General features: G+C 51.8%; 1 protein-coding gene across 3 annotated transcripts in view; it reads left to right on the plus strand.

Annotated features, from left to right (window-relative positions):
* Positions 1 to 16,805, plus strand: part of ZER1 (zyg-11 related cell cycle regulator) — a gene marked incomplete at its 3' end in the record, with an annotated part of 38,836 nt that overhangs the window by 11,966 nt on the left and 10,065 nt on the right. For 2 of the 3 annotated variants that reach the window (XM_027774016.1, XM_014589975.1), the window contains 7 exon segments: positions 7,726 to 7,974; positions 12,027 to 12,177; positions 12,368 to 12,804; positions 13,085 to 13,261; positions 14,086 to 14,200; positions 14,311 to 14,457; positions 14,901 to 15,074. In XM_027774016.1, the coding sequence (XP_027629817.1) occupies positions 7,817 to 7,974; positions 12,027 to 12,177; positions 12,368 to 12,804; positions 13,085 to 13,261; positions 14,086 to 14,200; positions 14,311 to 14,457; positions 14,901 to 15,074 (1,359 nt within the window). 3 annotated transcript variants of the gene reach the window in all.

Genomic DNA, 16,805 nt, shown 5'->3' on the forward strand with positions numbered 1-16,805 from the left:
ACACTCTCTTTCCCCTTTGTCTCTAGTGTCCATTACAATTTTCCGCTACAATTTTTAATGCTTTTATGTTCTCCAGTCTTTCAGTCTCTACCATAGAGTGCGAATAGTGGGACATACGATGTCTCTTTTTCATAGCCTGACTTGCTTCACCCAGCAACAAATCTTCCACATTCGTCCACTTTCTATCAAATTCCAGGACCTTACTCCTTAAGCCCAGGTCACCTACTCTTTTTTTTTTTTTTTTTTTTTTTTTTTAAAAATTTTTTTTTTCTTTTTCTCCTGTTTTTTATTATAAATTTTTTTTTTCCTCATCACAACACACATATGAATTTTCCATCCAAAATACACTGTGCATTGGCTCAATCAAGCACATCAACATATATGTTCTCAGCAAATGATTTCCCAATTTTTGTGTCCAGGTCACCTACTCTTGAGCAGAGGGTTGAGGCCTGGTGCTAGGTTGCCTGACTCCAGAGCCTTGGTGGCACGTCATTAAGTGGTCGCACCACACCGGAACTCGGAACTGGCTGGCTCTGGTCTCCCCCTCGATTTCCTGAGCAGCCTAGAAGGTTCGGGTTTGGACACAGAGGCTCCAGGAAGTCAGGGGCAATGCGAAGCCCTCAGCTCATTCAGAACCCTCCAGGAGATGACGTGGTAGAACCCAAGGAACCGGGTTCAAGACCCAGTTTGTACAGCAGGATCTCTCTGATCGTGGGTTTCCGCCTCTGTAGGACACGTCACGTACACCGCGGGTCGTGGACTTAGCCACGGGGCAAGCCTGGGATTAAGCATCCCCAACATTATCTCATGTACTACAATGGTCCTGTGAGTTAGGGGGCAGGCCCCCCATGTTCCAGATGAGGAAGCTGGTCTGGAGAGGTTAAGGAATTTAGCAGTAAACTGTAGCACCGTTGCCTTCTAATGGCTTCTCTGCCATCTAGCTAGTGCCAGCCTGCAGAAGTCATCCTACCCTGATCTCTTTCTAATACTGCAGATTTGTTTTGCTGCCCCACCCACCCCCAGCACCACCAGTGTAGACCCTGGTAGGAAGATGCTGGTTTGGGATTAATCCCTGCCTGTCCTTGGTTCTGTAAATGGTTGCTGCTTTTCCGTCTGTTCGTTCGATTTGAACCTGAAGCTTCAGTTTCATTTTCTGTGGACGCTGGTCCTTGTTGGGGATGCACGTCAGATTATCACTTGACTGCACCCCAGATCCCTGCCTAATATGGGCCTCTGATGTCCAGGCCATTTTCCTAACCTCTGAATTAGAGTACTGGGTACTCACTAGCGGCCGCGCCTCAGACAGCGGCCTAGATGCTCCTCAGCACCCAGAAGCCCCATTCCAGTCACCCCCCGAGTAACCACAGCCCTGGCCCCCCACCAAATCCGAGTCCCCTGTTTCTGAATGCCATGGAGCAACACGTAGTTGGGTGGGTGCAGTCCCTACCCTCAGTACCTGGCTCCTGTCCTAGCAGCGGTTTGTCCTGCGTTCTCATTGCCATGGTGTTTAGCTGCTGGGCATCCCCTGGTTACCCATTCGTGTGGGGCGACATTCAGAGCCTTTTCTGCTTTGGCCACTACAACTAGTGCTGCTGTGAGTGCTCTAGGGCACGTCCTCTGGGGCGTGTTTCCGTATGCGTGTCCTTTTGCTTTTTTCCGTAATGGAAGAGAGAAGTAAAGGCAGTCAGAGGTGGTGTTTTTGACAGGCTCTCACTACATGGCCATCCTTCTGGCCCAGCCTCCCAGTTAGCAAGGATTACAGGCACCTGCAGCTGTGCCCTGCATGTTCAGGTTGGCCCAGGAACTGATCTGGCCTCTGTGTGGCAGCCAGCCTCCCAAGCAGGGGCCTCTCTGAGCACCTGTGGCTGGACGGCTACTGCCCTTCTTCTGGATGTACGCCCCAGAGGGGAATTTCTTACCGCTGAGCATCCGTGTGCATACAGCTTTATTAAGTAGTGGTGGTGCTGGGGCTGGCAGGTGGCGTGGTGGTTAAGGGCCCTGGGCTCCCATGTAGCCAAGTGTGGTTCAAGTCCTGGACCTGGTGGCTTCCTTTCTTATTTTCTCTCTCTCTCACTCTGTCCCTCTCTGGTCAAATTAAAAAGCAAATAAATAGGGACCAGCAGTTGGTGTAATGGCTGTCACTGGACTCCCATGTAGTCGACCGTGGTTCGAGTCCCGGACCTGGTGGCTTAAGCTCACGCCGGGCACATGTGCGAGCATGCCCAAGATTCCAAGAGGAGAAGGGATTGTGGTGTGACCATTCCCCCTGGGGGTGATTTCTGATTTCTCACTTTCTGTCTGTCTCTCTCTGTCTTTCTGGCAAGTGCACGTGTGTGCCCTATAGCAAAAACCTCTCCAAAAATAAATAAATAAATAAAGTTAAATAAAATCATTCTTTTTTATTTTTTTGGAGAGTTTTTTTTTTTTTTTTTTTTTTGCAAAAGGGCGCTCTCCTCTCGGGATCTTGGGCACGCACGCATACACACCAGCGTGAGTTTAAGCCACCGGGTCCGGGACTTGAACCGTGGTCGACTACATGGGAGTTCAGCGACATAGCCATTATGCTAACTGCTGGTCCCATTAAATAAAATAATTCTTAAAAAAATAAAAGTAGTGGTAGTTCATCAGTGTCCCAGTTCCTACAATTTCTACCTTAACCAGCAGTGTGGGGGACACTTCCCCATGTTCTCCATTGTCACCAGACACTAAATATCACCTGTGTTGTTTTCAGCAAAGCCACCTGGTGAGAGGGAAACGGCATCTCATTCTGGTTTTACTGTGCGTTTCTCTGACACTGCTCATATGCTTCTTGTCTGTTTCAGGATCCTCCTTTATGAAATTTCTGTTCAAGCCTTTTACTCATTTCTTATTTGGTTGCTATGTCTTTTTTTTCCCCCTCCTACGGATTGGTAGAAATTGCGTATCTGGGAGGTATTCAAAAAGTTCATGGCAAATGCATAGTATGAAAAACTATGGTGGGTCTAGCAGACGGCATAATGGTATGTTGCTGAACTCCCGCCGTGGTTCGAGTCCTGCACCCAGTGGCTTAAAACTCATGCCAGGCATGTGTGTGCATCCCCAAAATCCCAAGAGGAGAATGGAAGAGAAGGGACTGCGACATTGCCATCCCCCCAGGGATGATTTCTCACTTTCTGTTTCTCTGTCTTTCTCTCTAGATAGTACATACTTATAACAAAAATCTTTCTCTAAAAAGAAGAAAAAAGAAAAGAAAAACTATATGGATTAAAAAAAAATTTTGTACCAAAATAAACTCATGCTTTAATTCCATTTCCCACAAACTTTTTCTTCAAGAATTATTCTAACATTATTATTATTATTATTATTATTATTATTAATTTGCTATAGGGCACATGTGCTCACCAGAGAGAGAGAGAGAAAGAGGGAAAGTGAAAAACAATCCACCAGGTCTGGGACTTGAACTACAGTTGGCCATGTGAAAAGTCAAGTACCTTAACCATCACACCACCTGTGACCCCTCCACAAATTTGTTGAAGTTCCTTCGTGTTACTGAAATGCCTTCTTGTCTGTGACTTGCCATGCATGTGTGCGTGGTTTTCTAGACCGGATCTCTCTGTGTCCAGTCCTCTTGCCCCAGCCTCCCAAATCACTGGGATTACAGGTGTGCATCACTGTCGCCAGCTTTTTAGGCTGGGCTGGGACCCAGACCTGGGCCCCCGTGTGGCCTCACTGGGCCAGGTAGCAGCATCATGGGCCATGTGCTCCTGCAACCGAGCCCTTCACAGTATCTTTCGTTTGTTTTAACCAGAAGCTGTGTGTACTTGCCAGAGAAAGAGAGAAAGTACTCCTCAGTGGAGTTGTGTCACACCATAATCCTTTTTCCTCCACTCGTACGTCAGGATTTTGGGCACGCGTGCACGTGGCGCCTGTCATGCTTTTCAAGCCATAAGGGGCTAGTGTTAAAATCGTGGCTGGCCACATGGGACCTGATTCCCCACGCACAGGGCTTACCTGTTGTACTGTGGAGCCTGCCCCCCTTTTCTCCATATATAATTGCTAGAGGGCACATACGCTCATCAGAGAGAGAGCGAGTCCCAGTGGGGCTTGGTTGGACAGCAGCCGTGATCCTGGACACACACACATATGTGCCTGGCATGTTTTTCAGCCAGCTGGGACTGAAGCGTGAACCCTAGTCAGCCAGGCAGGGTTCAACTCCCTATGCAGAATGCTTAACTGCTGCACTGCCGGGCCAGTGCTCAGGGTATCTTTTGAGGAGCAGTTTTTAATTTTGAGCATAACCACTATACCATCTCCTGTCCCCTGAATAAACATTTTTTAAAAGCTATACTCCAGGGGCCAGCAGACAGCATGGTGGTTAAGGTGGACTCCCACATGGTCAACTGCTATTTGAGTCTCGAACCTGGTAGCTTAAAAATCATTCTGTGTGTGTGTGCGTGCTCAAAATCCCAGGAGGAGATGGAGAAGAAGGGATTATGGCATGGCCATCCCCCACGGCAGTGATTTCTCACTTTCCCTGTTTCTGTCTCCCCAGCAAGCGCATGTATCCTATAGCAAAAAAAAAAAAAAAAGTTATACTCCTGTGTTTTCTTCTAGAAACTTCTCATATTTGTGTCTGTTATCCTTCTCAGATTGTTTTTGCATCTGCATAAACAGGAATTTCTTCACTTCAGTGCACAGTAGTTTATTATTTTCTACCTTATGGTTAGCACTTTTTTAAGTCCTCCTTAAGAAATCTTGGGGGGGGGACCAGCAGTTAGCGTAGTGGCTATGTCGCTGGACTCCCATGTAGTCGACTGTGGTTCGAGTCCCGGACCCGGTGGCTTAAAACTCACGCTAGATGTGTGTGCGTGCGTGCCCAAGATCCCTAGAGGAGAATGGAGGAGAAGGGATTGCAGCGTGGCCATCCCCCCTGGGGGGTGATTTCTCACTTTCTGTCTCTCTGTCTTTCTGGCGAGCACACACGCCCTATGGCAAAAACCTCTCCCCCCCAAAAAAAATAAATGAAATCTTGGGGGGGCAGTAATGGTCATGCTGCTGGACTCCCACATGGCCAACCGTGGTTCAAATCCTGGACCCAGTGACTTGAAACTCACTCTTTGCACATGTGCATGTGTACCCAGGATCCCAGGAGGAGAATGGAGAAGGGACTGCAATGTGACCATTCCCCCTGGGAGGTGATTTCTCACTTGTCCTCTCATTGTGTTTGTCTCTCTTTCTCTCTGGCGAGTGTACACATACTAAGGCAAAAACCTCAAAAAAAAAAAAAAAAGGAAGAGCAATCTTGGGCCAGGGCCAGCAGATGGCATGATAGTTAAGGGGTTGGGCTCCCACATGGCCAACCACTTTCCAAGTCCCAGACCTGGTAGCTTGCTTTCACACTTTCCTTCTCTCTCTGGTGACACTTGTCTTATAGCAAATTAAAAAGTGATAAAAAAATATAATAAATAAAGTTAAATAAATAATTCTTAAAAAAGAAAGAAAGAAAGAAAGAAAGAAAGAAACCTTGGACCAGTCCTGTGGCCTGGTGGTTAAGGGAGACGGATTCCACGTGGCTGACCACGCAGTTTGAATCCCAGCCTCAACTGCTTGAAAAACATGCTGAGCATGTGTGCATGTGGGTCCAAAATGCAAACTGGATAGAGAAATGGAGAGGGGACTACTGCGTGACCACACTTCACAGCAGGGTGCTTTTTCCCTCTCCCCTCTCTCTCAGGTGAGTGCACATGCCCTCAGGTAATTAAAAAAATTAAAATGTTTTCTTTATTCATGATAGCGTATGTGTGCACACATGAGAGTAAAGAGAGAGATGACCCTCCATCCCCTTCATCCGGTCCTCCAGCCTGTCAGCTCTTGGGCACTCGCATGCATGCCAAGCGTGTTTCAGGTGACCGGGTCAGGAATTCAAACTACTGTCACCACGTAGGACCCCACTCCTTATTTATTTAATTTTATTCATTAATTCATTTCTTTTTATTTGACCAGAGAGAGACACACACAGAGAGAGAGGGAAAGTGAGAAAGCAAACCACCAATTCGAGGACTCAAACTGGTCGGCCATGTGGTAGTGTCCAGCACCTTGACCACCATGCCACCTGCTGGTCCCTGCCCACCCTTTTATAGTTGAATAATGTTCCATGTCATGGAGGAGGCACATTTTGTTTACCCATTTACCAGCGGATGGACATTGGGGACGTTTCCGCTTCTTCGCTGTTGTGAATAGTCCTGCCGTGAACATTTGTGTGCAAGTTCCTATGTGGGCATCTGTTTTCATTTCTCTTGGAAAGAGCCATCTTCTTCTTCTTCTTCTTCTTCTTCTTCTTCTTCTTCTTCTTCTTCTTCTTCTTCTTCTTCTTCTTCTTCTTCTTCTTCTTCTTCTTCTTCTTCTTCTTCTTCTTCTTCTTCTTCTTCTTCTTCTTCTTCTTCTTCTTCTTCTTCTTCTTCTTCTTCTTCTTCTTCTTCTTCTTCTTCTTCTTCTTCTTCTTCTTCTTCTTCTTCTTCTTCTCCTTCTTCTTCTTCTGCTTCTTCTGCTTCTCCTTTTCCTTTTTAAATTTTGCCAGTGGGCACATGCATTTGCTGTGGAGAGATTGAGAGAGGAAAAGTGAGAAAGCATCCCCCATAGGACATGGTCACACCACAATCCCTTCTCTTCCATTTCTCCTCCTTTCCAGGTCTTGGGCAAACATGCACACACACCTGTCATGTTTGCTTTTTAGGCCACTAGGTCTGGGACTCAAACATGCAGTAGGCCATGTGCAATCCAGTCAACGACCACGCCACCAGCTGGCCCAGAGCCTTCGTTTTTAACTATGCACCATGAGATGCAGCAGGATGGAGTCTGTAAAGCCCTTGCGCACACCAGTCTGTGACAACTTATACGGTTAGAAAGGACCACACAGCACGGGATGGCCAGTGTGCTGTTAAGATTGTGAGAAGCAGGGGCCAGAGGGTGGCATGGCAGTAACACGGCATTCTGCAAGGCCGACCCACATGGGGAGGGTCTAGGTTCACATCCAGAGACCTCCCTGACATGCTGGATATGTGTGCACACGTGGGCTGGCTGAAGCCGGGGGTGGACTTCATGAGGACCTTGCTAGGAGTGTGGGTTTCTCTGTCTCTCTTGCTTGTGAAAGGAAGAATAAAAAGAAACATTTAAAAAAATAGTTTGTGTGCCAGCCTGTGGCATGGTGGTTAAGATGGCTGGATCCCACATGGCTGACTGTGCAGTTTGAGTCCTGGGCCCAGCAGCTTGAGAAACATGCTGGGAGAGTGTGTGTGTGTGTGTGTGTGTGTGTGTGTACACTAAGTCCCAAAGGGTGAGAAATGGAAAAAAAAGGGATTGCAGCATGACTATACCTGATGGGAGTTGCTTTTTCACTTTCTTTCTTTCTCTGTCTCTCTCTCCAGTGAGTATCCATGCCTTTTGGTCAATTAAAAACAAAACAAAGCTTGTAAGAAGCAGATGGTGAAAGCCCCTGTCCCCCCACCCAGTCAATGGGTCCCCAACACACACACATCTTTCCACAGGCATCGAAAGGCAAAGACATGCTTGGACAAGGCCCTGTGTTCTGTGCAGGTCGCGTCATGCATAGAGAGCGGCCCTCAGAGAGGGGTCAGGAGCCCTGCCAGGCCCTGCTGAGCGACGTCTGTGGCCCAGTGAGTAGGCAGAGGGCCGCTGACCGTTCTGGCTCTCATGTGCGGGTCGCGTGGCTTCTTTCCTGTTCCCCAGCTGTGGCTCTACCAATGACCCTGTGAGTATCGGGAATCTCTGGTGGCCCTAGGGGCCTTGTCCCGGAGTGGCCTTCCTGCCGGCCCTCAGCATGGCATCCGACACTCCTGAGTCCCTGATGGCCCTCTGCACCGACTCCTGCCTGCGCAACCTGGATGGCACCCTGGGCTACCTGCTAGACAAGGAGACCCTGCGGCTGCATCCCGACGTCTTCCTGCCCAGCGAGATCTGTGACCGGCTCGTCAATGAGTGAGCAAGCCCTGGGGCTGGGGCAGGAGCAGGGGTCTTAGCACGAGCATGTGACCATGCGTGTGTGCACCGTGGGGTGGCTGTGTATGCAAACGGGGGGATGCATGCACAAAGATGTCTGTGGGTGCAAGAGAAGAGTGGAATAGTCGTAACCTTAAAAGAATACATGTGAGGGGCCGGCAGGTGGTTACGGTGCCGGCCTCCCACATGGCCAACCACGATTTGTGCGCTGACCCTGGTGGCTTGAAAATCACACCAGACATGTGTGCATGTGTGCTCAAAATGTGGCGTGGCCAACCCCCTGGAGGATGATTTCTCACTTTCCCTCTCACTTTCTTGCTCTGTCTCTCTCCCAGCACACGCGCCCTATGGCAAAAACCTTTAACAAATATATAATAATAATAATACATGTGTGTGTGTTGGTATGTGTGTAGAGTGTGTGCATGTAAGAGGATGGGTGTGCACACACATGCAGGGTGTGTGTGAGGGTGGGATTGCATGTGTACGATTAGGGATGAGATGGCTTAGAAACCTGCATACAAACAAAGGCGTTATGTGCCATCCTCCTCTGCGTGCGCGTGCATGCGCGTGTGTGTACACTCATGCACATGCCTGTGCTGGTGAGCTAAATGAGCATGAACACATATGGGTTTACATACCAGTGCTGGAATCAATGGACCCATGGCCAGGGATCAAATCTTCCAGAAAGTCCCCACATGTCCCTTCTTAGGGACTGCCCCTGTTCAGGGCTCACAGAAATACGATATGGGGTCACTGAATGCCGCGAGCTTGGGGCGGACACCCAGAAGGGAGGTTGTTAAACCAAACGGTTGCACAAGAAAACGGAGCCCTGTGCAGCTCCTGAGCACGGAGCTGGACGGCGCTCTCTGTTCTGAGTGTTGAGACAGGCGCTTTGCTGCAACCAGCCCATTGCACAGATGGAGATGCTGAGGCCTGGGAGGCTCAGTTGCTGTGTGCAGTTGCCGGGCGCCAGGCCAGGATGTCGATTCCCGAGTGTCTGACTCTAAACCTTTCCACCAACCCAGGATTCTCATATGAGCTAGTATGTCATCAGAGTGCTGTTAACTGCTGTCTCTGCACCCTGTTGGGAACCCCAAACCACTTGGCGTAATTTGCCTGTTTGAAAGGGTTCTGGGGAGGCTAAAGGAACCAGAAGCCAGCTGAAAGGAGATGACGAATGTGGCATGGTGATGGGGCTGCCACCACTGCTAGGGAGTGACAGGAGTGTACTAGGAGAGGAGGCGTAAGTGTCTGTGTGTGCTGTGGGGGTGTCTAGGGGTTGGGGGACGAGCTCTTACCTGCTGTTGATAAGAGGCCCCCTGCATTACCAGGAGGTCACCCAGAGAGCTGCCTTTAGGTTCCTGGTTCCCGTGGTGTAGTCAGGATCCAACCAGGCCCTATTAGGGAGCAGAAGACAAGGAGATTGCTGCTAAGGTGACCCCAAAGGGCTTCTATGGCAGTAACACGGCATTCTGCAAGGCCGACCCACATGGGGAGGGTCTAGGTTCACATCCAGAGACCTCCCTGACATGCTGGATATGTGTGCACACGTGGGCTGGCTGAAGCCGGGGGTGGACTTCATGAGGACCTTGCTAGGAGTGTGGGTCTCTCTGTCTCTCTTGCTTGTGAAAGGAAGAATAAAAAGAAACATTTAAAAAAATAGTTTGTGTGCCAGCCTGTGGCATGGTGGTTAAGATGGCTGGATCCCACATGGCTGACTGTGCAGTTTGAGTCCTGGGCCCAGCAGCTTGAGAAACATGCTGGGAGAGTGTGTGTGTGTGTGTGTGTGTGTGTGTGTGTGTACACTAAGTCCCAAAGGGTGAGAAATGGAAAAAAAAGGGATTGCAGCATGACTATACCTGATGGGAGTTGCTTTTTCACTTTCTTTCTTTCTCTGTCTCTCTCTCCAGTGAGTATCCATGCCTTTTGGTCAATTAAAAACAAAACAAAGCTTGTAAGAAGCAGATGGTGAAAGCCCCTGTCCCCCCACCCAGTCAGTGGGTCCCCAACACACACACATCTTTCCACAGGCATCGAAAGGCAAAGACATGCTTGGACAAGGCCCTGTGTTCTGTGCAGGTCGCGTCATGCATAGAGAGCGGCCCTCAGAGAGGGGTCAGGAGCCCTGCCAGGCCCTGCTGAGCGACGTCTGTGGCCCAGTGAGTAGGCAGAGGGCCGCTGACCGTTCTGGCTCTCATGTGCGGGTCGCGTGGCTTCTTTCCTGTTCCCCAGCTGTGGCTCTACCAATGACCCTGTGAGTATCGGGAATCTCTGGTGGCCCTAGGGGCCTTGTCCCGGAGTGGCCTTCCTGCCGGCCCTCAGCATGGCATCCGACACTCCTGAGTCCCTGATGGCCCTCTGCACCGACTTCTGCCTGCGCAACCTGGATGGCACCCTGGGCTACCTGCTAGACAAGGAGACCCTGCGGCTGCATCCCGACGTCTTCCTGCCCAGCGAGATCTGTGACCGGCTCGTCAATGAGTGAGCAAGCCCTGGGGCTGGGGCAGGAGCAGGGGTCTTAGCACGAGCATGTGACCATGCGTGTGTGCACCGTGGGGTGGCTGTGTATGCAAACGGGGGGATGCATGCACAAAGATGTCTGTGGGTGCAAGAGAAGAGTGGAATAGTCGTAACCTTAAAAGAATACATGTGAGGGGCCGGCAGGTGGTTACGGTGCCGGACTCCCACATGGCCAACCACGATTTGTGCGCTGACCCTGGTGGCTTGAAAATCACACCAGACATGTGTGCATGTGTGCTCAAAATGTGGCGTGGCCAACCCCCTGGAGGATGATTTCTCACTTTCCCTCTCACTTTCTTGCTCTGTCTCTCTCCCAGCACACGCGCCCTATGGCAAAAACCTTTAACAAATATATAATAATAATAATACATGTGTGTGTGTTGGTATGTGTGTAGAGTGTGTGCATGTAAGAGGATGGGTGTGCACACACATGCAGGGTGTGTGTGAGGGTGGGATTGCATGTGTACGATTAGGGATGAGATGGCTTAGAAACCTGCATACAAACAAAGGCGTTATGTGCCATCCTCCTCTGCGTGCGCGTGCATGCGCGTGTGTGTACACTCATGCACATGCCTGTGCTGGTGAGCTAAATGAGCATGAACACATATGGGTTTACATACCAGTGCTGGAATCAATGGACCCATGGCCAGGGATCAAATCTTCCAGAAAGTCCCCACATGTCCCTTCTTAGGGACTGCCCCTGTTCAGGGCTCACAGAAATACGATATGGGGTCACTGAATGCCGCGAGCTTGGGGCGGACACCCAGAAGGGAGGTTGTTAAACCAAACGGTTGCACAAGAAAACGGAGCCCTGTGCAGCTCCTGAGCACGGAGCTGGACGGCGCTCTCTGTTCTGAGTGTTGAGACAGGCGCTTTGCTGCAACCAGCCCATTGCACAGATGGAGATGCTGAGGCCTGGGAGGCTCAGTTGCTGTGTGCAGTTGCCGGGCGCCAGGCCAGGATGTCGATTCCCGAGTGTCTGACTCTAAACCTTTCCACCAACCCAGGATTCTCATATGAGCTAGTATGTCATCAGAGTGCTGTTAACTGCTGTCTCTGCACCCTGTTGGGAACCCCAAACCACTTGGCGTAATTTGCCTGTTTGAAAGGGTTCTGGGGAGGCTAAAGGAACCAGAAGCCAGCTGAAAGGAGATGACGAATGTGGCATGGTGATGGGGCTGCCACCACTGCTAGGGAGTGACAGGAGTGTACTAGGAGAGGAGGCGTAAGTGTCTGTGTGTGCTGTGGGGGTGTCTAGGGGTTGGGGGACGAGCTCTTACCTGCTGTTGATAAGAGGCCCCCTGCATTACCAGGAGGTCACCCAGAGAGCTGCCTTTAGGTTCCTGGTTCCCGTGGTGTAGTCAGGATCCAACCAGGCCCTATTAGGGAGCAGAAGACAAGGAGATTGCTGCTAAGGTGACCCCAAAGGGCTTCTGGGGAGGGAAGGCTTGTGCTTGAAGGGAAGGCAGGTCCCCATATTCCTCCGTTGAGCCAGGTTTGCTCCCTGCCAGGTATGTGGAGCTGGTCAACGCTGCCTGCAACTTTGAGCCACACGAGAGCTTCTTCAGCCTTATCTCGGACCCCCGCAGCACCCGCCTCACTCGTATCCACCTCCGTGAGGACCTGGTGCAGGACCAGGACCTGGAAGCTATTCGCAAGCAGGTGAGACCTGCCTCACCAGTTCTCCAGGGACGACTGAGGGGGGAGGGCCCAAGGGGGCCAAGCAGTGAGCTGGGCAGGGCAGCTTGCCCTAGCATCCTGGTCCCAAGACCCCTCCAGTGCTCTCCCCATGCTGGCAGCCCCACCTGACAGCCCTGGGCAGGGGTGATAAAAGAGCCGGGCCTGCTTCTAGGACCTGGTGGAGCTGTACCTGACCAACTGCGAGAAGCTGTCCGCCAAGAGCCTGCAGACACTGCGGAGCTTCAGCCACACCCTGGTGTCCTTGAGCCTCTTCGGCTGCGCAAACATTTTCTACGAGGAGGAGAACCCGGGGGGTTGTGAAGACGAGTGCCTCGTCAACCCTACCTGCCAGGTGCTGGTGAAGGACTTCACCTTCGAGGGCTTCAGCCGCCTGCGTTTCCTCAACTTGGGTCGCATGATCGACGGGGTCCCTGTAGAGTCCCTGCTGCGGCCCCTCAGCTCGCTGGCTGCCTTGGACCTCTCAGGCATTCAGACCAGTGATGCCGCCTTCCTGACCCAGTGGAAGGACAGCCTGGTGTCCCTTGTGCTCTACAACATGGACCTGTCGGACGACCACATCCGTGTCATTGTCCAGCTGCACAAGCTGCGGTGAGCAGCGGGCCCCAGGCTCACTGGGGTGGGGGTGGGAGTGGGAGTGGGCAGGGTGGACAGGCAGGAGGGAAGGGATGTCCCCAAGGGCTCAGGAGGGGATAAAAGCAACAATCCCGCCCCTTAAACCAGTGTTTTACCTGGGTTAGTGCTGTCTAGGACACTTGGGTTCCAGCAGGGTTTTTTCCCAGAATGCTCTGGGGCAGTTATGATAGGCATGGGACCTCCGTACTGTAAACTGAAGGAGCAGGGGCTATGACCTGTGGCCTCCCAACCCCAGACACTTGGACATCTCCCGAGACCGCCTCTCCAGCTACTACAAGTTCAAGCTGACCCGGAAGGTGCTGAGCCTCTTTGTGCAGAAGCTGGGGAACCTCATGTCCTTGGACATCTCTGGCCACATGATCCTGGAGAACTGCAGCATCTCCAAGATGGACGAGGAAGCGGGCCAGACCAGGTGGGGACCCACCTCCACAGATGCTGAGCAGCCCATTCAACAAGCACCCCAGGTGCCTCCTGCCAGGTGCTGTGCTGGCTGCCGGGGGTAGAGGAGTCAAGCCCTGCCCTCTCGGAGCCTCTGGGCTAACGGGCACAGATACCTCGTTCCCAAGGCTGTGGTAGGGGAAGTACAGGGCTGTGGCCTTGCCCTGGGGGTCAGGAAGGAGGAAGGATGGCATTCAGGCCGTCCTGAAAGCTCGCTCTGGGTTTGCCCAAGGAAGGGTGTTCTAGCAGTGGGAACAGTGCATGCAAAGGCTGGGAGGCGAGAACATGAGGAGTGACCGGAAGTCGCCAGACACACAGACTGACCAGAGCACCACGCAGGTGAAAGAACGAGGCCCGCAGTGTCTGCCACACAGTAGCTGCTGCCATAGGTCCATTGGTTCCGGTGTTGGTCGGTTGAGCGCTCTGATTCAAACCCAGCCAGCTATGGTTGGCTACCAGCCCCGCCCCCAGCCACGGTTCCGGTGTTGGTTGACAAGCTTATCCCTTCATGATTGCTGACAAAGCCTAAAGTGACCCATCCCCACTAGAACAGCAGAGGGGATTTTCCAAAGACAGCTGCACGTGTGCGCCTGCCCGTCTCGTGTGTCCTTCTACAGTGAGACCTCGCCACCCTTCCACCAAGAGGTGGGGCCTGCGTCTTTTCCCCTTAAAAAGAAAAAACTAACAGGACGGGGCTGAAGGCCAGGGAGAGAGCACGAAGTACATGCTGAGGCAGCCCCATGGGAGGCCCAGGTCAGGCCCCGCCCCACGCCGCTGACCTGGCATCCTCTTCACCAGCATCGAGCCTTCCAAGAGCAGCATCATGCCCTTCCGGGCTCTGAAGAGGCCGCTGCAGTTCCTTGGGCTCTTCGAGACCTCCCTGTGCCGCCTCACGCACATTCCGGCTTACAAGGTGAGGCAGAAACGGAGGCGGGAGGCTAGAGGGGCAGGGCTGGAGCACCAAGGGGTCTGCGCCAGGGTTGAAGCCTGAACTGGGGTCTGGCCCTCCTGCGTGGTCTCCAGGTAAGTGGTGACAAAAACGAGGAGCAGGTGCTGAACGCCATTGAGGCCTACACAGAGCACCGGCCCGAGGTCACGTCGCGAGCCATCAACCTGCTCTTCGACATCGCACGCATCGAGCGCTGCAGCCAGCTCTTGCGGGCGCTGGAGGTAGGTCAGCCCCAGGCCCAGGCTCCTGGCAGCACATAAGCCCCCGGGCCCTTGGCTCCCAGCCACACATCTGTTCCCTGGGCCTAGGCTCCCCCTGCACATCTGCCCCCTGGGCCCTCGGCTCCTGGCTGCACAGGGGCATAGCCAGTCGTGTCCCCAGAGCCCCTGTCCCTTCCCCTCACTTCCTCCTGTGCACAAGACCCTGACCTGCTTCAGCACTGGCTAAGGCAGGCTCAGGCCTTGAGCCCCACCAGGGCTTCTTCAGCCTCTTCTCAGACCCTGCTGGGTCCTAGTTTCTGCTCCCCTGACCCCACCTGTGCCCTTGGAGAGCAGAATCAGGGAAGCCCTGCCCAGAGCACCTGCCCAAGACCCTGACCCCTCCCAGGCCTGTCCCTGCACAGTCTTCACGGCGCGTGCCAGCAGGACCCCATGCTGTCTTACAGCTAGTCATCACAGCTCTCAAGTGCCACAAGTATGACAAGAACATCCAAGTGACAGGCAGCGCCGCCCTCTTCTACCTGACCAACTCTGAGTACCGCTCCGAGCAGAGTGTCAAGCTGCGCCGGCAGGTCATCCAGGTGGTGCTGAATGGCATGGAATCCTACCAGGAGGTGACGGTGAGCCCCCTGCCCGCGTGCCTGCACGCTCCGGCCCAGCCCCTTTTCCTGCCCCTTCCCCAGTTCTCCAGCCGCACAGCTCTCTCAGGGGCTCTCCTGACTTGGGGCTGCCCCATCACAGCCCCCCTTTCGCCCGCACTGGCTGCGCTCCCAGACCCTAGGGCCTGGCACTTGGGCCCTGGAGCCCAGCCTCACCCACAGGCCGGCACTCACAGCCGCCCTCTCCCTCTTCCCTCTGCTCCAGAAGGCCAGGGACCCTGCGCTGTCTCCTAGCCCTTCTGCTCCAAGAACTCTGCCAGGGGTATAATTTCTCTAATAGCTGCTTTAATTATGAAAGTGACAAAGTATTTTCCCATGGAAAAATGATAATTACAGATATATATAAAAAATCACTCACAATCCCACCATCCATAGTCACCATTAGTACCTCCTGTTCTGAATTTCAGCCTGTGCACATGCACTTAGGGAGATCTTTACACAGACTGTGCACACTTCAGTAGCATCTCATGAGTGTAAACGTCTCCCATGTCGCCTTGGTTTTTGTTTTTACAATGAGAGAGAAAAAAGGAGACAGGCACCCCAACAGGGTCTTCATGCCTCTGAGTCGCAGTGGCCCAGGTCATGGCCACGCACACGTACGCCCAGTCAGGGAGCTCTCGGGACCTGCCTCACTGCGGTGCCACTTTCTGGCCCCAGCTTTCTTTTCACTCATGCATTTTTTGGGGGACCAGCAGGTGGTGCGGTGGTTAAGGTGCTGGACACCCACGTGGCCACCTACAATTTGAGTCCCAGACTTGGCAGCTTGCTTTCTCACTTTCTCACTTTCTTTCTCTCTCTCTGGTGAGCCTATGTGCCCTATAGCAAATTTTAAAAAAACAATAACAGGGCCGGCAAGTGGCATGGTGGTAAAAGGCACTGGACTCCCACATGGCTGACCACGGTTCAAGTCTCGAACCTGGTGGCTTGCCTTCTCACTTCCTCTCTCTCTCTCTCTCTGTGTCTCTCTGATCAAACTGGAAAATAATAATGATAATAATAATAAATAAACTTAAATAAAATAATTCTTAAAAAAAAACAATAACAATAATGAATAAAATTAAACAAATCTTTAAAAAATAATACTGGATCCAGCAGGTGGCGTGGTGGTTAAGGTACTGGACTCCCACATGGCTGACCACAGTACAAGTCCTAGACATGGCGGCTTTCTTTCTCATTTTCCCTCTCTCTCTCTCTCTCTGGCCAAATTAAGTAATAATAATAAATAAAATAAATAATTATTTTAAATAGTAATGATTTTTTTTTCTAATTATAAAAGTAAAATACCTAAGGACCAGCAGATGGTGTGGAGGTTAAGGAAGCTGGGTCCCACATGATTAACTGTGTAGTTCAAATTGTGGACTGTGGTAGCTTGAAAATTATACTGGGTGCATGTGCATGCGTACCCAAAATCCTGAGAGGAAAAGGGAAGAGAAGGGACTGTAGCGTGGCCATCCCCTGGGGGATAATTTCTCATTTTCCCTCTGTTTCTCCTCCTTTCTGTCTGTCTTTCTCTGGCGAGCACACATGTCCTATAACAAACTAAAAAATAAAAAGCTAATGCTTAAAAAAAAGTTCAAGGAGTAAAGGATGGGCCAGCAGGTAGCGGGGTGGCTGATGTACTGGACTCCGCCATGGCTGACTGCAGCTCCAGTGCAGACCTCGCAGCTTTGCTTTCTTAGTCTCTCTCTCTCT

Source organism: Tupaia chinensis, unplaced genomic scaffold, assembly GCF_000334495.1.
Source record: "Tupaia chinensis unplaced genomic scaffold, TupChi_1.0 Scaffold000394_1, whole genome shotgun sequence".
NCBI lineage: Eukaryota > Metazoa > Chordata > Mammalia > Scandentia > Tupaiidae > Tupaia > Tupaia belangeri.